General features: G+C 54.3%; 1 protein-coding gene across 2 annotated transcripts; it reads left to right on the plus strand.

The window, feature by feature from the left end:
• Positions 1-431: 431 nt before the first annotated feature.
• On the plus strand, positions 432-20,514 carry Rgl3 (ral guanine nucleotide dissociation stimulator like 3). Of its 2 annotated transcripts, XM_052188852.1 has the most exons (19): positions 432-513; positions 914-1,024; positions 1,538-1,764; positions 1,890-1,943; positions 2,077-2,288; positions 9,665-9,804; positions 9,894-10,109; positions 10,621-10,724; positions 10,807-10,891; positions 13,301-13,357; positions 13,465-13,551; positions 13,763-13,795; positions 13,881-14,002; positions 14,693-14,788; positions 14,866-14,934; positions 15,019-15,118; positions 16,089-16,235; positions 16,484-16,598; positions 20,077-20,514. In XM_052188852.1, exons 1-19 carry the CDS (start codon positions 481-483, stop codon positions 20,193-20,195), a joined length of 2,127 nt encoding a protein of 708 aa, XP_052044812.1. In that variant the 5' UTR covers positions 432-480; the 3' UTR covers positions 20,196-20,514. The 2 variants fall into 2 exon arrangements, with proteins under 2 accessions (XP_052044812.1, XP_052044813.1); XM_052188853.1 differs by lacking the exons at positions 1,538-1,764; positions 1,890-1,943.
• The last annotated feature ends 365 nt before the right edge of the window (positions 20,515-20,879 follow it).

Raw genomic sequence — 20,879 nt, forward strand, 5'->3', positions numbered from 1 at the left:
TCTTTGACCCTGCACCGCCCCCAAACGGCCGCCCCCCAAAAATGCAGGGCCGCAGACATTTCGCGGCGTCTAGCATGAGCGGGTCTATGGCTTCCATCACCTGTGGTGCAGATCCAGTGTGCCCTCCTTCTCCACCAGACGTAGGAGACACCCTGTTCACCTGGGGCTCAGCAACCCAGGGAGCATGAAGCACTTCTCCCCGTGGACACAGACCTGTGGTCGTGTTCCCTGCACCCATATCTGGAGTCTAGAAAGACTCATGTCTGGGTGACAGATTGCCACACACCTCTGGGAGAGAATGGGACTTCTAGGTTGGCCTGGGTGCGGGGCTGGGGTCCGGCTGGGGACCTCTGGAGCCGTGGGACCGCCTTGCCCAGCCCCGCCCCGCGACTGGACGCTCGGCCGCCCGCTCCGCCCCACTGCCCGCTGGCCCTTCCGCTTCACTCAGCGGCGCCAGGGAGCAGGACGGGCACCGGGGCCATGGAGAGGACAGCGGGCAAAGAGCTGGCCCTGGTAAGAGGGAGCCGGGGATCCCCGGACCCCCACGTCCCTAGTGTACCCCCCAGGTTCAGAAACTCCAGGCATCCGCCTCTCGTTTTCTAATCTTTCTGCAAAATGGATGTTCCTTGGAGTCCCCGTTTGGGGTTTCAGAGTTCCTGACCCCGTGAAGCGGCTGGTTTGGGGGATGGGGACCGGGGGGGGGGGGTCTGAGGAATCTCAGGAAGAGGCGACAGAGAGATTCTTTGTGACATTGGACTCTGGGATGTCCCCAAATGATACTCCACCCACTCAAGACCTGGGAGAAGGGTACCCACCCCGAGTCTCGCATACTCTGTTTGGGGAGAAAGTGGGCCAAACATAAAGGCAGGGAGCTGAGGCCGGGGGACTTCCCTGAGCCCGCCTCCACGTCCAGGCGCCGCTGCAGGACTGGGGCGAGGAGACCGAGGATGGCGCCGTGTACAGCGTCTCCTTGCGGCGGCAGCGCAGCCAGCGCTCGACCCGAGAGGGGCCTGGCGACAGCCAGGTGAGGACGGGGCTGAGGCGAGCGGGTGAGGGTGGACTCAGCTCGGGGTCGGGGAGTTGGGAGGAGGGGAAAGCTGGAGAGCCGACGGCGAGCCTCCTTAGAACAAACGGGCCAGGAGGAAGGGCGGAGCTTAGAGGCGACCAGGTGAGTGGAAGGGGCCCGGGGGCGGCCAGGTGACTTGGTTTAAATCCAGGAAACGGGGTGGGGCCGGGTGATAGAGCTTCCCCCAAAGGCGAAACTGGCCGGCAGGGGCAGGGAAGCAGAAAGGAGGAGCGGCCAGGTGGTGATGGGTGGGACTCAGGCTTGGCCAGTGAAGCTTAGCTGCAAAGCGGACTGAGGCCAGGGGTGGCCGGGCGAGGAGGGCGCAGAGGCAGCGCCTGGAGTAGTGGGGTGTCCTACGGGGTTGGTGTGAGCATTTGATGAGTGGTAACAAAACCAAACCGGGTACAGTTGGAAACAAGGTGCTCGCAACGCTTCTCACCTTATTTCATCCACTGCCCCACTCCCCCACAGACCCCCATCCCGGCTACCGACACCTTCCTTCACTACCGAACCAGCAAGGTGCGGGCGCTGAGGGCCGCCCGCCTGGAGCGGCTGGTGCTCGAGTTGGTGTCCGGAGACCGCCAGCAGGATCCTGGCTTCGTGCCTGCCTTCCTGGCCACCCACCGGGCCTTCGTGCCCACAGCCCGCGTTTTGGGCTTTCTGTTACCCCCGCCGCCGCCGCCACCACCTCCTGCTGGGTCAGTCATTTTCAGGAGACCCGCAAGTCCCCAACCTCACAACCCCAGAGTGCCTGCGCCCTCCCCTCAGATTTAGAACCCCAGGGCATAGTTCTGTTCCCATCTGATAGAGGCGTTCTCCCCAGGGTAGACAGCAAGAGGACAGAGGGACAGGATCTGAACTTCAGCAAGAACCTGAGGTTGGTTTCCACTCCAGCCCACACCCCCGACCCAAGGGAGCGTGGGGGAGGGGATCTCAAGGTCAGGTCTGCAAGGTTGGGACGGTCCAGATCCTTGGACCTAGTTCTGAGGCACACACCGCTCTCCGTCCAGGGCTGTCGTTTCCGTGCTGGGCTCTTGGCTGCGAGATCACCCTCAGGACTTCCGGGATCCCCCTGATCATCAGAATCTGGGCAATGTCCGAATATTCCTGAGCTGGGCAGCCCCGGGAGGGGCAGAAGCCAGGGAAGCAGAAAAACTTCTCGAAGATTTCTTGAAGGAGGAGGCTAAGGGAGAGCAGACAGAGGAGGAACTGGCTTGGGCAGGTAAGGGGCAGTCAATACCGGGGATATTACAGACAAAGCTATCTACCCAGCTCCAAATGACCGACTCTGAATACATTTATTTATTTGTTTATTCATTCATTCATTCATTCATTTATTTATCTTAGTGCTTGGGAATAAACTCAGACTTTTGTGCATGCTAGGCAAACGTTATAACCCTGAGCTACACCCCTGTAGCTCTTGGACAAAACTCTTTCCTTCCTTTCTTCCTTCCTTCCCTCCTTTCTTCCTTCCCTCCTTCCTTCATGTGTGTGTGGTCTATGCATATCATATGTTCATGTGTGTGGGTGCACATGCACATGCGTGCACATGAATGTGGAAGTCAGAGACAGTGCTGGTGTCTTCCTCTAATGCTGAGTCTCACATTTGGAGACAAGGTCTCTTCTTGAACCTGGAACTCACCCATTTGGCTAGAGTGACTGGCCACTGGGCCCACTTGCTTTCACAGGGTTTGACTTGCAGATGTTAAGCTGTGCCCGGCTGTTCTCGGGTGCTGGGGATTTGAACACAGGTCCTCACAATTGCATGGGCAAACATGTAAGCCCAGTGAGCCATTTCTCTAACCTCGTGGGCAAGGCTTTTAATTTGAAGCTGAATGAGCTTTCTTTTCTCCACCCGATCACACCTTTAGGCAGAGTACTAGCCTAGTGTCCTCCTGCACGAGCGATCCTCCGTCCTCTGACTCGGGGATGTCACTTAGTGGCTGAGTGCTTGCCTGGCCAAGAACAGCAACCTGGGTTCAAATCCCAGTCCTGCCGTGTGCTCCTGCCTGAGTTCTGTTAGTTCCCTTAAGTGGGAGTGATAATGTAGCTGCCTCGTGGAGTCTTTCACTTAAGAAATATTGAACCAGTAGCTCTGGCCTCGAAATGCTGGGCTAGGGTTCCCACCCTCCTCGGAAGGACATCTAACAAAATCAGTAAACAATAAGGGCTGGCCAAGTGTCTTGGTGTTTTGTTTAATTTGTATTTATTGTTATTGTGTATGTGACACAGGTATGCGGATTCTCCCGGACCATAGAAGGCCTGACTCCTTAGAATCTGTTCTCTCTCTTCTTCTACCTTTCTATGGGGTTCCGTGTTTTTATTGACTGGCCCATCTGACGAACTATATTATTATTAAGTGTTTTTATTTTCATGTAGCCCAGGCTGGCCTAAATATGTAGCCAAAGATAATCTTGAACTTCTGATCTTCCGGCCTTCATCTCCCCAGTGCTGGGATTATAAGCACCACCATACCTGCTATTACTTTTGCTACTATTGTAGCTTTTGTTGTTGTTACTTTGTTTTTAGTTGATTTGTTTATACTACTGTGTTTGAGGGTTTTTTCTTGCTTTAAGTGCATTGTGTGTTTGCAGTGCCAGCCAGTGGGGGGCAGAAGAAGACATTGGATCCCCTGGAACTGGAGTTACACGCAGTTGTAGCCATTATTTTGTATTATTTATTTTTCCTCTCAATAATATATTTTTTATTAAAAAAAAAAAAGCCAGGCGTGGTGGCACACACCTGTAATCCCAGCACTTGGGAGGCAGAGGCAGGCAGATTTCTGAGTTCAAGGCCAGCCTGGTCTATAGAGTGAGTTCCAGGACAGCCAGGAGGACCACACAGAGAAACCCTGTTTCGGAAAATCAAAAAAAAAATATATATATATATTATTCACTTTACATCCCAATTACAGTCCCCACCCTCCTTGTCTCCTAGTCCCACCCTTTCAAATTCCTCCACCCATTACCCCCTCTTCTTCTCCGTAGAGAAGGTGAACCCCCCCCCCCCACCTGGGTACCACCCTACCCTTGGACATCTAGTCCCAGCAGGAAAAGTCCAGGCAGGGGAAGGAGATCCAATGGCAGGCAACAGAGTCAGAGTCAGCCCTGCTCCAATCGTTCGGGGACCACATGAAGACCAAGCTGCGTATCTGCTACAAACGTGTAGGGCTGGGTCCCACTGGTTTTATTTTTTGCTGTCTTGCTATGGGCCTCATGCTGACCACATCTCTAAGTAGCAGAGGATGACTTTGAACAGATTTATGGTTTATGCAGAGCAAGGAAGTTCAGGGCCTCCTCCCTGCTAGGCAAAGACTCCCCCTCCCACCCCCGCCCACGCCCCACTACAGCTAGATCCCTGCTCCTTCCTCATAGTTGGAATCCCATGTGTGAATTATTTTGTTTGTTTCCAGATTTTTAGTTTTGGTTTTTGCAAGAGAGGGTTCCTTCTCTGTGTAGCTCTGGCTGTCCAGGAACTTGCTCTGTAGGCCAAACTGGCCTCGAATTCACAGATCGACAGATTCTGCCTCCTGAGTGCTGGGATTAAAGGTGTGTGCCACCATCCACCCAGCTGTTTACTGTTTTGTGTTTTCTTTGCAATATTTATTTATTTATTCATTTATGATGCTGAGGGATGGAACCTAGCCCTGCACAATCCAGGCAGACTTCCCCCTGAATTTAGCTTTTTAGATATCTACCAGGTATAGTGGAGTGTACTAGCAAAATGTCATATTAATACCATATTACAGGTACTAAGGTACCCTAACCCCCCCACACACACACACCCACACCCCCACTACATGATTAGACCCTGTCTGAAAATAAGCAAAGTTGAGGAAACTATTCACAAACCCCACTCAGGTCTTGTGGGGTCCTCCCTTCTGGGGCTGGCGAGAGGGCTCCACATAGGAAGGGTGTGCTGAAAATTCTGACAGTCTGGGTTTGATCTCTGGGACAGCGAGAGGAGAGAGCATAGCCCTGAAATTGCATATACACAATAAACAGGTGTAGTTTTATTCATCCAGGTATTGGTTTATTTATTTACATTTTATTTCTGGGTGTGGGGAGGGGGGCATACATTATAGCCCACATGTGGTAATAAGCCATCTCAATAAACCTAAAGAAAGTTTTAGGGTTTTGGGGGGAGGAGTGTTTTTGTTTGGTTTTGTGTTGTTTTGTTTTGAGACGGCGCCTCACTGTGGAGCTCTGGCTGGCCTGGAGCTTGATATGTAGAGCAAGATGGAGTTGAACTTAGAGAGAGCTGCCTGCCTCTGCTTCCTGAGTGCTGGGATTAAAGCATCATGGACGAGAGAGAGAGAGAGAGAGAGAGAGAGAGAGAGAGAGAGAGAGAGAGAGAGAGAGAGGGAGAGAGAGGGAGAGAGGGAGAGAGGGAGGGAGCGAGCAAGAGAGGAAGAGGAAGGAAGACCCCCCAGCCTCTGAGGCTGCTCTATTTTTCTGCACATCATTGGTGGCTGAACCCCGGCTTCCACGCATTGTGTGAGCTCAGGAGCAAGGCTTCTATTGGCTTTGTACCCAGAAGTAGGGACAATCCGGATTAGCTAATCTGCTTTTACAGTCACCCCCCCTCCCCGTGTCGATCTCATCCTGATATGAATCTGTGTCCCTAAATCCTCACTGTCTAATCCTTTAATCCCTGAGCCCAAGTGGCCCAAGTGGCTGCTCTCTGCTCTGTAGTCCGGCCACTCAGCTATGCCGACTGGCAAAGTCTTTTCTCTCCTTAATTGATTACCGAGAAGTTTCCTTTTCCCTGCCATTGTTTTTAAATCTTTTATTTCGTTTATTTTATTTGTTGTGTGGTAGCGGAGTGGGCGTGGGAATGGATGTCAGCTCTCTCTCTTCATCCTCTCTTAGTCGTGTGGGTCCCGGGGCCAACCTCTCCTTGACAGGCCTTCCTGGCGAGCGTATTTCCACCCGAGCCTTGTCTCCAGCCCCTAAGAACAGCTTTTCTCTGTGAAGCCAGGGATCGAGCCTTGGGCCTCACACCTGTGTTCTGCCATTGAGCCACATCTCCAGACAGACAAGGATTTGGGGTTCGGGGTTGGTTTTATGGGGCGTCTTTTGTTTTGTTGAAATGGTGTGTAGCTGTGCCTGCCTGAGCTCGCTGTGGACTTTCTGCTGACCTCAGTGAAGGAGTAATAAGGATGATGAAGTAGTCAATGAAGGAGTCAATGAAGGAGTCTGTGAACCCGGACATGGTATAGAATAGAGTTTATTCAGAATAGGGGATGGGAGTTAGTGGGAGAGAGAGAGAGAGAGAGAGAGAGAGAGTGGAGGGAGAGAGAAGAGGCCGGCCATGACCACGTGGAGGGGGGGGGAAGAGCCCCAGGGGCAGAGAGGTGAGAGTGTGGGAGAGCAGAGAGCAAAGAGGGAGAGGAGGAGCAAGTAGCCCCTCTTATAGTGGGCCAGATCTCTGGGGCGGGGCATACCTGGCTATTGCCAGGTAGGTGTGGGGTGGAGCTTACACAAAACCCCAACAGTCCCCAATGTTTGGTTTATTAATAAAAGAAAAAGAAAAAAGAAAAAAGAAAAAAAGTGACGGCGCATACGGCGAAGCAGGAATAGGGTCGTTGTTGTGATCTGACTGCTTCATGCTGACATTGGGGCGGCGTGTCTCTGGAGAACCTAGAGAAAGGGGTATGGGGGGTGATTGTCCAGTCTCAGGAGGACTGGCTGTTTCTTTGCTGTCCAGGGTTTGTAGAGCCATTTGAAGATAGGTCAGGAGAACAGGTCCAGTAGAAGCTGTCTGCGTCTGGAGAAGCTGAGAGGAGATTGGAGCATCTGAAGGTTGCTTCTCTGGAGCTGTCCTGGATATGGCAAGGGCCTGGACTTGACAAGATGTTGGATCACATTAGTATAGTTAGGGAATAAGACTAAGTACATTTGGGAGAAAGGAAAATTTTTTAAGATGTACAATCGAAACCCAGAGGAATCCCACCCTTTGGAAAGGTAGTAAAGTGGGAACTTGGGCAGATGTACTTATCTGGATGGAGCCTACTTGGTCCATGAGCAGTAGATCTGGGTAGGTTTCTTGTAGCTAACAAGTTTATTAAAGAGATAACAACGTGAGTTAACCACATGAACAGTCTTTAAGATGAGCCTTTGTGGATCAGAAGGAATAGAATTGAAGGTTGGGAAAGTGACAGAGCAAGAAGAGGAAATATGAAGCATTTAATGGAAACAGAGTTTAGGTAAGGAGATAACTGTCTAGCTGTCAATGTAGTCAGAAGTCTGAGGACAGATTCCCAGTTCCTGCTCTCCTGGGATAATAGGTGTTCACCGCACTTCTAACTACAATCAACGGCTGTATTTTTATTTATTTATTTTGGATTTTTGTTTTTTTTTTCGAGACAGGGTTTCTCTGTGTAGCCCCGGCTGTCCTGGAACTCACTCTGTAGACCAGGCTGGCCTCGAACTCAGAAATCTGCCTGCCTCTGCCTCCCAGAGTGCTGGGATTATAGGTGTTTGCCACCACTGCCAGCTTTGTATTTCTATTTTAATATTTATTTTTATATGCGTACGTGGAGGGTGGAGTGCACGAGTTCCGGTGGCTGCAGGGGTATTAGAGCCTCGGCTGGGGTTACAAGTAGTCGTGAGCTCTGACGTGGGTGCTTGGGACTGGACTCCAGTCTTCCGGAGTCACAGTATGTGCTTTAACCTCGGTGCCATCTCTCCAGCCCTCTGCTTTTAATTTTAATTAACTTTTTAAACATTTATTCATTTATTTTCATGATGGGGCTCCCTCACCTCATAGTGTGTGGAGTGTGTGTGTGTGTCTGTGTCTGTGTCTGTGTCTGTGTGTGCCTGTGCCTGTGTGTGTGTGTGCATATGTGTGTATGTTGTATGTGTGCACACACGCGTGTGCATGTGTGTGCATATGTGTGTATGTTGTGTGTGTGCGCACGTGTGCCTGTGTGTGCACACGCGCATATGTTGTGTGTGTGCGCATGTGCCTGTGTGTGTGCACACGTGTGTGTGCATGTGTGTGTGCATATGTGTGTATGTTGTATGTGTGCACACACGCGTGTGCATGTGTGTGCACACGTGTGTGTGCATGTGTGTGTGCATATGTGCCTGTGTGTGTGCACACGTGCGTGTGCATGTGTGTGTGCATATGTGTGTATGTTGTGTGTGTGCGCGCGTGCGTGCATGTGCCTGTGTGTAGGTCAGAAGACAGCTCCCCCTCCATTATATGGAACAGAGTCAGGAATTCAGCTTTGGCAGTGATCTCCTCTCACCACTGAGCCATCCCACCAGCACCACCCCACCCTGAGACAGGGTCTCACTCTGTAGCTCAGGCTAGCCTGAAACTCACTGAGTAGCTCAAACTCATGGCAATGCTTCTGCCAAATGTCCTCCCCACCAATGCCGCCATCACATCAAAGGCAAGGGGAGGGGCATTATAGACTAAAGAAAACTTTACAACATGGCCAGGGGTCGTGGCTTATTCGTGTAATCCCAGCTGAGGACGGACAGCCTAGAGTCCAAGGCCAAGCCAGGTGTAGAAAGCCCTCTCTCTCCCTCTCCCTCTCCCTCTCCCTCTTCCTCTCCCTCCCCTCAAGATTATATTTATTTATTTTATATATGTGAGTACACTATTGCTCTCTTCAGACACACCAGAAGAGGGCATCTGATCCCATTACAGATGGTTGTGAACCACCATGTGGTTGCTGGGAATTGAACTCAGGACCTCTGGAAGAGCAGTCAGTGTTCTTAATAGCTGAGCCATCTCTCCATCTTGAAATTTCGTTCTCAAAGCAAAACAAACCAGCAAGCACCAGCCCGAGTGGGCTGCTGAGATGGCTCTGTCAGGCAAAAACACTTGCTGTCGAACCTGATCACTTGAGTTAGAGTCTCGGGACCCACAGGGTGGGTGGACAGAACAACTCCCATTGCCTCTGATCTCCGTACACAAACCGTGCCACTTGCAGGCCCACAAGCACACACACAATTAAATATTTAAATAAATGCTTTTTAAAAAAAAAAAAAACCATGCAGGGTGATCACAGAGGAACCCTGCACAGTCACACAGGCTAGACTCTGTGGGGCTGACAGGGTCAGGCACCTGGGCAAACTACACGGCCTCATGCTCCAGGCCAAATTTTTCTTTTGTGTGTTTTTGTGGTGGTGAGGGGCTGGAGGGGCACGGGGGTCATTGGTTGGTTTTGTTTGTTTGTTTGAGACGATGCTTCACTATGTAGCCCTACTGAACCCAGAGTTCACATGAACCCCGCTTGCCTCTGCCTCCCAAGTGCTGGCATCAAAGGCTGGCCTCAGCACACCTGGCCAAATTTGGAAGTTTTCTTCCTTCCTTCTCTATTTTCTTCCTCTCCATTTACTTTTTGTATGTGTGTGGGAGTTTTGCCCGCGCGTGTGTCAGCGCATCACACGTATGCACGATGCCCACAGAGACCAGCAGGGGGCGCTGGATTCCCTGAGACCGGCAGCGTACACAGTGGCTGCCTGCCGCGTGCGCTGGGAATCCAAGCCGGGCCAGCAGAAGAGCAGCGAGTTCTCTCAACTGCTGAGCCATCCTTCCAGCCCCAAAGCGAGTTTTAAACAATTGCTATCTATTTCTCAGGCCTTCCCAGGGCTGCCCAGTGCCCCAGATCAGAGTTTGCAGAGGACTGCGCGGAAGAGGAAGGCTCCAGTTCAGAAGGCCCAGAGCTCCTGGACTTCAGCGTGGACGAGGTCGCAGAGCAGCTGACCCTCATGGACGTGGTGGGGAGCCCCGTCGGCGGCAGGGTGGGAGGGCAGGGGGGCTGGATGATGAGCGCACATCTCACCCTCCTCCCCCCACCCCCACCCAGGAGCTCTTCTTGCGCGTGCGGTCCTGCGAATGCCTGGGTTCCCTGTGGTCTCAGCGCGACCGGCCGGGAGCCGCAGGCGTCTCTCCCACAGTGCGAGCCACCGTGGCCCAGTTCAACGCCGTGACTGGCTGCGTGCTGGGCTCGGTGCTCGCAGCGCCCGGCCTGGCGGCCTCGCAGAGGGCACAGCGCATCGAAAAATGGATTCGCATCGCCCAGGTGTGCGTCGGACGTGGGGCTCGGGTGGGGTCCAGCAGCCCAAGCCCAGTCTTGGGGTGAGATTGGGAGAGTAACCTGGCATCGTAGGACACAAGATGGGTGCGGCTGAGGATCGGAGGCCGGAAGTGGGGGTGACGAAAGAATAGGATTGTGGTGAGGAGTGGAGGAAAAGAGAGGCGAGGGGGACAGATGGCAGAAGCCCGGGTCGGCTGAGAGGTGGCGGGGACGGGGAGTTCATGAAAAGCAGGGCGAACGCCTCGCCTGACAGATGAGACCTGGTATCAGAAAACCCAACCACAAGCTGGGTGTAGTGACATTTCTCTGTAAGCACGGCACTGGGGAGGTAGAGGCGGGAGGATGGAGAGAGACACCAGCCTCGGCTGTGTAACCAGACCTTGTCTTTAAAAACAAAACAAAACCACCAAGTCACGGCAGCAAAGGTACTGTGCCTGGGACACAGCGGCGGGGCGTGGCTGCTGACAGGGAGGGCTTCCTTCCCTCTTACTCCTAGCGGTGCAGGGAACTGCGAAATTTCTCCTCACTGAGAGCCATCCTGTCCGCCCTGCAGTCTAACCCCATCTACAGGCTCAAGCGCAGCTGGGGAGCTGTGAGCCGGTGAGTCGGGTGCCATACTCCGTGCACCCCACCCTGGGTGTCCCCTCGGCTGACCCTGACCGCGCCCCTCTCACCCCCACAGGGAGCCGCTGTCCGTTTTCAGGAAACTGTCGCAGATTTTTTCTGATGAGGATAACCATCTCAGCAGCCGAGCGATTCTTTCCCAGGTATGGGGGACCCCGGCATGCTTGGGAGGCTGAGGCAGGAGGATCTCTGTGAATTCGAGGTCAGCCTGGTCTTACATAGCAAGCTGCAGGCTAGCCAGGGCGAAGAGTATGAAGTCAGCTCTGGAGGCGGCACCCATGTCAAAGCTGGCTGGGACCCCTGGGACCCCAGCGGCGAGGGAGGCAGACTCAGGGGGAAGCATCCTTCCTTTGCTGGTCTTGGTCCCCGCGAGCCGCTCGGTTCTCTTTCCTGCTGTTTCTCTCCTCACATCCGACATCGGCCTTACTTCTTCATTCGGCAAAATGCAAGCAGTTCAGAGGAGCCGGTTCCCTGCAGCTGCGGTCACAGCCAAGGGGTCAAGGGAGCCGTGCTCGGGGAATTACCTTGAATGTGGGCCAGGATGTCCGAGTTACTGCAGCCGCAGTCGGGTGTGGTTAGAGTCAGGAGCTCGTCCTCCGTGTGCGAATTCCGTGCAGATGGACATGGGGCAGGTCTCTCCCAAATGTCTCAAGAAGCCCCCGCCCCGCCCCGCCCCATCAGCTTCACAGTCCCCGTGTGTACCCAGCGTCCCTTGTTTCTGCTCTCCCTGTCATGAGTTATCTTGGCTGTCCCATCTTTCCCTCACTAATGGTCAGACAGTTTGTCTTGTTTGGTCACCCTTGGCTAATCAGCATCAAAACAGCGCATGACAGCACACAGTAGGTCTTCAGTAAGCACCAGGTGGGGCTGGAGCTGGGGCCCCACTAGCGGTGGCTTACGGAACATGAGGAAGCCCTGGGTTCCATCCCCAGCACTGAGTAAAATGGAAGCTGGAGCCGGGCGGTGGTGGCGCCTCCTGTAATCCCAGCATTCAGGAGGCAGAGGCGGGCGGATCTCTGAGTTCGAGGCCAGCCTGGTCTTCAGACAAAGTTGCAGGACAGCCAGGGCCACACAGAGAAACCCTGTCTTGGACAAACAAACAGACAAAACCAAAACATGGGTGAGGCTGTGAACGCCTGTCACCATAGCACTCAGGAGGCAGAGGCCGGAGGATCAAGGGTTCAAAGTCACTCTGTGCTTACAAAGAGACATTGAGGTGACCCTGGGCTACATGAGACCCTGTCTCAAAAACAAAACAAAAAGAGGAAAGTGTGTGTGTGTGTGTGTGTGTGTGTGTGTGTGTGTGTGAATCTTATTAACAGATAGAAAGGAAGTAGGTAGCTCTCTGTAAACAAAGCACTCAGGAACGGAGGCAGGAGGATCCCATATTTGCAACCATGCTGGGCTACAGTGAAACCTTGTCTCAAAACAAAACAAAATTAGGGGAAAACAAAATCAAAACAAAAATCTGGGGAGCCAGAGAGAGACGGCCAGTGGTTAAGAACGCGGGGACCCAAGTTTGTTCCCAATGCTCACAACCACCTGTGATTGAGCACCTGGGATCTGATGCCCTCTTTTGGCCTCCTGAGGTACTGCATACACCCCCACCCCACACACACACACCCCAAAAAAACCTTCTAGTGAAGGTGTATCTCAAGCGAGGAGGCTTCAAGGGGCGGAAAGCGAGGCTCCTGTGTGCCAGCCATTATTTCCCACCCATCAGGAACCAGCAGACCCCTACTCTCCCAGGGGACTGCAGTCCAGATGGGGACAGAACAGACCTTGCCGTCTTAACAGTACACAGAAGCGAGCTCAGGGCCCTTCAGAGATTCCCCAGTCGGCCAGTCCTGAGTAGACTGGGGACAGACATCTTCTTCCCATCCACTCTGGTCCTGCCCTGACGTCGGGCTTTGACTGTCCATACGATAACTCCACGCCCCGTTTGGAACGGGCACCCTATTTGTGATCTTTTTTTTTTGTTGTTTGTTTTGGTTTTTCGAGACAGGGTTTCTCTGTGTGGTCCTGGATGTCCTGGAACTCACTCTGTAGACCAGGCTGGCCTCGAACTCAGAAATCTGCCTGCCCCTGCCTCCCAAGTGCTGGGATTATAGGCGTGCGCCACCACCGCCTGGCTCTTTTGTTTTAAGACAGGGTCTCCTAAAGGATAAGGATGACCCTGAGCACCTGATCTTCCTGCCTCTGTGTGGGGCGCTGGGGTGACAGGAACATGCTGTCGCAGGCAGTTTATGCACTGCTTGGGATGGGACCCAGTACTCCTGACTACAGCCCCAGCCCCTGGCTTGTGACTTTAAGAACAAGCATTACACTTATTTCTTTGTGTATGTGTGTGGGAGGATGCTCACACTACAATATGCTTCTAGAAGTCAGATTGGTTCTCTCAAGGGGGATCCTGGAGATCCCACTCAGTTTGCCAGCCTTGGCAACAGGCCTCACTGAGCCAGCTCGCCTGCCCCCAGCATGTGATTTTTGAAGGCAACGTGAGAAGTGTCAAAGTGGGCCTCAGATTAATTTAGTCTCTTTCTTCCTCTCAGGAGGAGACCACTGAGGGACCCCAAGATGATGACTGCCCACCAGGAAGTCTGCAATCAGTAAGCAATATGGTTCAGGATGAGGGGGCGGGGGCGAAGGGTGCACTACTGGGGAGTGGCGTGGGGTCAGTGATGCCCATGAGTAACTGAAACTTTGGGGGTTGCAGAAACTGCCCCCTGGTCCTGTCCCCTACCTTGGCACCTTTCTCACAGACTTGGTTATGCTGGATACAGCCTTACCGGATATGTTGAAGGTTTGACCTCCACCCTTGACTCTTGACCCCTGCTCTATGACCCCCAACACAACAGTTCTCCAGACATCCATCTTTGATCTAGCTCGAACTCATACTTCCCTTCACCCCCACATACCATAGAGACTTGTGCCATCCTAGCTCTTGACCTTGACTTTTGACCCTTGACCCTTGACCCTGGATGCTATAGCTCAAGCCAGCTTTGCCCCCTCAGGGAAATCTCATCAACTTTGAAAAGAGGAGGAAGGTAAGGGGGGGGGGCATTGGGGATGGGTGAGATGGCCAAGGGTGGGAGGCAGGGTGGGGCAGGATCTCAGTAGACACCCCCTCAGGAGTGGGAGATCCTGGCCAGAATCCAGCAGCTGCAGCAGCGTTGCCAGCGCTACAGCCTGAGCCCCCGCCCGCCAATCCTGGCTGCCCTTCGAGCGCAGCGTCAGCTCAGCGAGGAGCAGAGGTGACCACTCAACCAGGCCCTTCCTTCCCTTCCAGAAAATTCCAGACCCCACCCTGAAGGCAGCCCCACCCCATACCCTTTCTTTTCTCCAGCCCGAAGGCCATCACCCTCCTCCAACACAAAATTTGACCCACCCTCCACTCTGGTTTTAGCCCTTAGTGTTCAGTTCGCCATTCAGCTTGAATGTCCCAGCCGTTCTGTTCTGATCTGTTATCCAAACCTGCGGCCTTGATCACCAAGTCCCAGTCTGAGGAGCTGAGTCAGCTCTAGCGCTCTCGGCCGTCCGCCTCAGTCAGCCCGCTGCTTCCATCCCCACTGTCCAGCTGACCCCTGAACTTTAGAGTTCTGCTCCGGAGTCTTGGCTTTATTTATCACTTACAGTGCCACACACATGCGGGGTGTGTGCTGTACCCCTAAGCCTCCGCCCCAGGCCCTCACTAGAGGGCTCTCGCCAAGCACTCTATGTATGAGCCACACCCCTAGCTAATCTCACCCTGTGAGAGCTGTGCACCCCACTAACCGAACAGCTCGCCTCATCTGTAACGCACCCTGGTACCTCAGTGATTCCCATTTCTATGCTGACCCTGGCCTAGGGCTCTTCCCTCCCCACTCCACACGGGGTTCACAGCTCGTTCTAACTGTTACCTCTTCTGCTTCCTGCTCCCCCCCTCGCCTGCGGAACCCCTCTAGCCACCGAGTCTCCCGTGTTATCGAGCCACCGGCTGCCTCCTGTCCCAGCTCCCCTCGCATCCGGCGACGCATCAGCCTCACAAAGCGTCTCAGTGCGTGAGTGTCGGGATGTGTAGGGTAGAGGCTGGGGCCATCCACTCCTGGAGGCAAACCATCCCTGGTCCTTGCCCTAGGAAGCTGTCCCGGGAGAAGAACTCATCTCCTGGCGGAAGTCCTGGGGACCCATCCTCACCGACCTCCAGGTGAGGATCCAGGGCAGAGGGGACTGGAGACCCCAGGACAAAAGGCAGGCCGGTCCTCTCAGTCTGCTTCTGTGTTTCCACCAGTGTGTCTCCAGGCTCACCCCCATCCAGCCCTAGAAACCGAGAGCCTCCTCCTCCAGGCAGCCCTCCAGCTTCCCCAGGGCCTCAGGGCCTTGGCACCAAGGTACCAAGACAGTCTGTGATTGTGTTAAGGACCAAGGCTCAGAGTGTGTTCATGTGCGTGTGTGTGTGCGTGCTTGTGTGTGTGCGCGCGCGTGTGCATGTGTGTACAGTGGTGCAGGTATTTATCACAGAGACAGGCTGCTCTCTGCTGCTTTATCTGGGAGGCTGGACATCTCCGCGGCCACTGAGCGGTCACCTACCATTCTGGTTCCTCCTCAGTCTGACTGGATTCCCGCTGATCTGCAGGCACATGGGGCGGGTCCCCTACTACTTTTCTTCTTAAAGAGCTAAATGTAGTTCAGGCCTGTGACACCAGTAACTGGGAGACGGAGGAAGGAGGATCAGGAGTTCGAAGACATCATGTCTCGACAACAACAACAACAACACAAACAAACACACAAGTACTGGCCTTGAATCTAGAACCTCATAAGGGCGTGCCCCAGGCCCTCACTGTCTTGAGACAGAGTCATACTAGGTTGCCCAGGCTAGCCTTGAACCGCGATCCTCCTTCCTGAGCCTCTCCAATAACTGGGATGACAGTTCCATGCCAGCAGCTCCAACTGTCACTTCCTCAAAGCCATACAAGTCCCTAAACTTGCCTGCCTGCTCGCACGACAGATGCTCCAGACATCCCCAGGCCGCCCAGCTGCTCGCTGACAGGGTCCTAGAGGAATCCAGCTGTGAGCACAGCTGTGTAAGCACACTGTGTGCTCCGGGCCTAGGATCCTGTTGTGAACGTTCCTGTGTGTACGTGGGTCGTGCGTCCGCTACAGGGAGCTGTAGTTTGTGTGTGGTGGGATGACAATGACGCACGAGCTCAGCCTGGGCGTGTCCCCTGAGCGTGGTTCCCAGGCTCGCCGGCGTGGGAACGAGTTGATTGCACACAGTGGGGTGGGGTGGGAGCCGCGTGTGTGGTTCTCAGCACACAGCTGGGTAAGGCTGCAGCCTCCGCCACCCCACCCTGCCTGCAGCTGTCCCTGAGCATGGACCTGCCAGGGCCCTGGCCCGTGACCCCGGGCAGCTCTCGAGAGACCCTCCTCGGGCAGCAGACGTCAGAGGCCCGTGTCATCCGAGTCAGCATCGACAATGACCACGGGAACCTGTATCGCAGCATCTTGGTGAGGGCCGGGAGGGGACCGCCTTGTCCTCAGATCTGGGACCCTGTCCCTCTAACACCTCTCCCTCTTTCACTGGCTTTTAAATTACATTTATGTCGTGTGTATGTGTGGGTCTGATGACAACCTGCAGGATTCCGATCTCCCAACACGCGGGTGCCAGGGACGGAACTCAGGTGGTCGAGTGGTCGGGTGGGCGAGCCGCCATCTCCTTGGGAGCCAGCTCACAGGTCCCTTCCTGTTCCTTCCAGCTGACTTGTCAGGACAAAGCCCACAGCGTAGTGCAGAGAGCCCTGGAGAAGCACAATGTGCCCCAGCCCTGGGCCAGTGACTACCAGCTCGTCCAGGTCCTGCCTGGGGACAGAGGTAAGCAGGGGCAGCCTGAGCTGAGCGTGGGGCCCTGGGGCTCGCGGTCCGTCCTGGCCGAGCAGGGAGGCCGACTCCTGAGGCTGCTCAGTCGGCACCTGCGGCCCGGAAGCATCGGACACAGATGCAGCCGCTCACCGCGCTGCCTCCTGCAAAAAGCTTTTTTCTTTTTTACATTTCATACCTTTCATTTCTGACTGAGGCCAGGTGGTGGCGGCACACACCTTTAATCCTAGCAGCAGGGAAGCAGAGGCAGGCCGATTGCTGAGTTCGAGGCCAGTCTGGTCTATAGGACAAGTTCCAGGATAGCCAGGGCTACACAGAAAAACCCTGTCTTGAAAAACAAACAACAAAAAACCTCCTTTTGAGTGGGGAATATTCATGCCACAGTGCACACATGGAGGCCAGACAACTCGAGGGAGTTTATTCTCTATTTTCTCCAACACTTGGGTCCCAGGGATCAAGCGTCGTTTGTCAGGCATGCGGTGGGCGCTGTGACCTGCTCAGCCATCCCACGGCGCTGTGCTGTGCTGGTTTGTTTGTTTTGCTGGTTTTGTTTTTTATTTTTTTTTTAAAAAAGATTTATATATGTGAGCACACTGTAGCTGTCTTCAGACACACCAGAAGAGGGCGTCAGATCTCTTTACATCCGGATGGCTGTGAGCCACCATGTGGTTGCTGGGATTTGAACTCAGGACCTTCAGAAGAGCAGTCAGTGCTCTTAACCGCTGAGCCATCTCTCTAGCCCTCTTTTTGGTTTTTCAAGACAAGGTTTCTCTGTGAGCTCTTGTTGTCCTAGAACTCTCTGTAGACCAGGCTGGCCTGGAACTCAGAGATCCACCTGCCTCTGCCTCTGCTTCCTGAGTGCTGGGATTAAAGGCCTGTGCTACCACTGCCTGGCTTCTTACTGTGTTAAGCAGTGTAGAATCTCAGCCCATTGGGTAATGCCATCATCAGGCTGGTCCTCTGCCTCAGTTAGCCTAATCCAGGCAATGGGCCCAAGCTTGTGTCTGAGGTCATTCTAGTATTTGAGTTACAGCCTGCACCAGCCATCGCTGCCCAGCTTGACCAGGGCTAGCAAGGCCACAGGTCAGTTCAGGCCGAGGGCTGAAGCGCCCTGAGGTATGTAAAGTGTCTGTCCCTTCGCTCTGTGGTTCCGGCTCAGGATGAAGCCGTGGTGACGGTTGTGTGGCAGCGATATTGGCCAGGGTCAGATGGGAAAATGCAGAAAGCTTGAAGGTTTTGTTGTTCAGGCTCAGGCTGATGCAGACGGAGACCGAAGGCGTGGGAAGAGGGAATGGGTCTGTCTGGCTGATCACGAGGGCCCTGGAGTCTCCTGGACTTGGACCAGGACAGGGCCAAATGATCTCAGATTCAGGAGCGCAGAGTGGTCCAGGCTTGGTCAGAAAGTGGCTAGAGGCAGCGCTGTGAAGCATGGTCTAGAGTGAACTGCACACCAGCCAAGCGTGTGTGAGCCTGGTGGGGTGGCAGGATGGCTCAGTGGTAAGCACACACTATTCCTGCAAAGGACCCAGGTTTGGTTGCCAGCGTCCACATCAGGTAACTCATGGCCACCTGTAACTCTAGCTCTGGGGGGCCTGACCCCTCTGACCTCTGTTGTGGGTGGAGTTGTGGGCATCTGCAGTTTATGTGTATACACACATGCACCCAATTAAAATAATAAAAATCGGAGCTGGAGAGATGGTTCAGTTGTTAAAAGCACTGGCTGCTCTTGCAGAGGACCCAGGTTTGATTCCCAGCCCCCACACGGCAGCTCACAACCATTTATAACTCCAGTGCAGGCCTGTAATCCCAGCATGGATGAGGCCAGGGCCAGTCTGCCTACAGAGTGAATAGTCTGAACAGTTTAGTATGACCTGGTCTTAAAGAGAAAAAAGAGCTGGGGGAGGGGCACAGGGCATGTGGTCTGGGGGCATTTGGGAGGGGCACAGGGGATGGGCTCTGGGGGCATTTGGGAGGGGCACAGGGCATGTGGTCCTAACCACTTAGAGACTGAGCAAGAGGACCCAGGTTCAAACCTAGAACAGGCGTGGAGACTCACACCTGCAGTCCGAGCATTGGGAGAGTGAGGCAGTAGGATTGTCATGAGTCACTGTCACCCTGCTCTACAGAGTGGGTTCTGGGTGGACCCTGTATTAAAAGAAAACAAAGAGGTCCAGCTCAGCTAACACCTGTGGAGACATAACTGTCCCAGCACATCCGCCAGCTCTGGCGGCGACATCTTGTAATCCCAGCACTCGGGAGGTCGAGGCAGGAGAATCAGGAGTTCAAGGTCAGCCTCACCTATGTAGAGAGTAGGAAGCCGGCCTAAGCTACCTAAGACCCTGTCACCACAACAATAACAACAGAAGTACAAGAAAAAGCGGGGAGCTCAGTACCAGGCTGCGCCTTACATATCCCAGGCCAGGCCTCAGAGCGAGCTGCGGAGGGAGCTCCGTGGCAGGACCTGCCCGGCACGGGTAAAGCTGGGCTCGGTGTCCAGTGACAGATTCGTGTGCGTGTGTGCGTGTGTGTATGTGTGTGCACGCGTGTGCACAAGTGTGTGTGCGCTGTGTGTGCGAGAGTGTGTGTGGTGTGGTGTGTGTGTGTGCGTGTGTGCATGCGCGTGCACAAGTGTGTGTGCTGTGTGTGCGCGAGTGTATGTGGTGTAGTGTGCGTGTGTGTGCGTGTGTGTGTGTGCATGTGTGTGAGTGTTTGTGTCTGCATGTGTGTGTATGTGGTGTGTGTGTACGTATGTGTTCATGAATGTATGAGTGTGTATGCATGTGTGTGTGGTGTGTGTGGTGTGTGTGCACAAGCATGTGTGTGTGGTGTGTGTGTGTATGGGAGTGTGTGAGTGTGTGCGTGCACATGTGTATGTATGTGTGAGTATGTGCGTGTGTGTGTTCGTGCGCGCGCATGTGTACGTGTATGTGTCTGATATAGTCATATATACAAACGTACACACACTAGGAGTTACTTTTCTGTTGCCGTGATAAACACCATGAGGGAGGCAGCCGCCAGAAGGAAGTTTACTTGGCCTCACGGTTCAGAGGCGAGAAGAGCCTGGCTCCCGTCTTGAGCAGCAAGCACAGAGCGGAGTCCTTACTTGAGACGGCGCGTGGCTTTGAACTCGCCAAAGCCTGCCCCCAGGGAAGTGCTTCTTCCAGCAAAGCCGTGCTTCCGTGGCCTCCCCAGCTGGGACCAAGTATTCAAACGCCCAAGACCGAGGGACAGCGCAGGGCCACTCCACCCCACGCATGCGCACGGAGCCCTTCTAGGTTGCGCGGGAAAGCTTCTCAGGCTAGAAGTGGAAGGCCCGGGGAAGTCACCTGGAGTAACTGTCACAGCGGCCTGAACTTGCCCGGGAAGGGGGTCGGGAGGGGTCAGGGCGTGGGAGAAGCCATTCGAGTGGCAGAGGTTCCCCAGGGAGCCCCACACCCTGCAGGTCATCAATGCAGCCCCTGTTTCCACGCAGAGCTCCTGATTCCCGACAGCGCCAACGTCTTCTACGCCATGAGCCCAGCTGCCCCTGGCGACCTCTTGCTTCGTCGGAAAGAGGGGACAAGGCATAGACCCTCCGCCTCCCCAACCTGACGGGTGCTTTCCTCGTTCTGGGCCGGAAGCGCGGCTGACAGCTTGGAACCTGCATTCTACCACCACCAAAGCCTATTTCCCGGAGGGCCTCCACCCCCAACGGAAGCCATCTTGCTCTGTGCCCCGGGGACCCCCGCAGTAGGCCATTGGACCCCATCTCCGACTCCCTGGGCCCTTGACCATGGATGTGAGAAGATCAAGAGCCGGAGGAGCCGGGAGCTGAGCTTGGGTGGGCGAGCACCTGCCCAGCCGGCCCCAGACCATGGGTGGTTTCTCAGCGCCGCCAAAAATAAAAGTCCCCAGGGGCTTTGGACTCTAAGATACACGCTAACATGCAGGACCTTGAGACCCAGCAGCGCACATAACCAACAAAGTGACTTCTCCTGTGCTTGGGAGGGGCATCCTTGGCTACACAGTGAGCACAAGGCAAACCTGGGCTACGTCATGAAACCCCATTCCAAAAAAAAAAAAAAATCCTAAGGAGAGGTTGGAGAAATCATAAGGGAAGTTCAGGGTTTCCTAGACAGAGAGGGAGAGAGAGAGAGGGAGGGAGAGAGGCAGAGAGGGAGGGAGGCATAGACGAGTGCAGCCAGAGGTAGGAGAGGCTCAGAGGCTCAGAGGCTCAGAGGCTCGCAGCAGCGGCAGCTCTGGACCGACTCTGAGGGACCTCTGTGTCACCGAGTG

The sequence above is a fragment of the Apodemus sylvaticus genome, chromosome 7, assembly GCF_947179515.1.
Source record: "Apodemus sylvaticus chromosome 7, mApoSyl1.1, whole genome shotgun sequence".
NCBI classification, from domain to species: domain Eukaryota; kingdom Metazoa; phylum Chordata; class Mammalia; order Rodentia; family Muridae; genus Apodemus; species Apodemus sylvaticus.

Coding starts and splice junctions, on each gene's coding strand:
- Rgl3 (XM_052188852.1), top strand. CDS start 481: ATGGAGAGGACAGCGGGCAAAGAGCTGGCCCTG. Junction 1,944..2,076: donor AACTTCAGCAAGAACCTGAG/GTTGGTTTCCAC, acceptor CTCTCCGTCCAG/GGCTGTCGTTTCCGTGCTGG. Junction 2,289..9,664: donor GGAGGAACTGGCTTGGGCAG/GTAAGGGGCAGT, acceptor TCTATTTCTCAG/GCCTTCCCAGGGCTGCCCAG.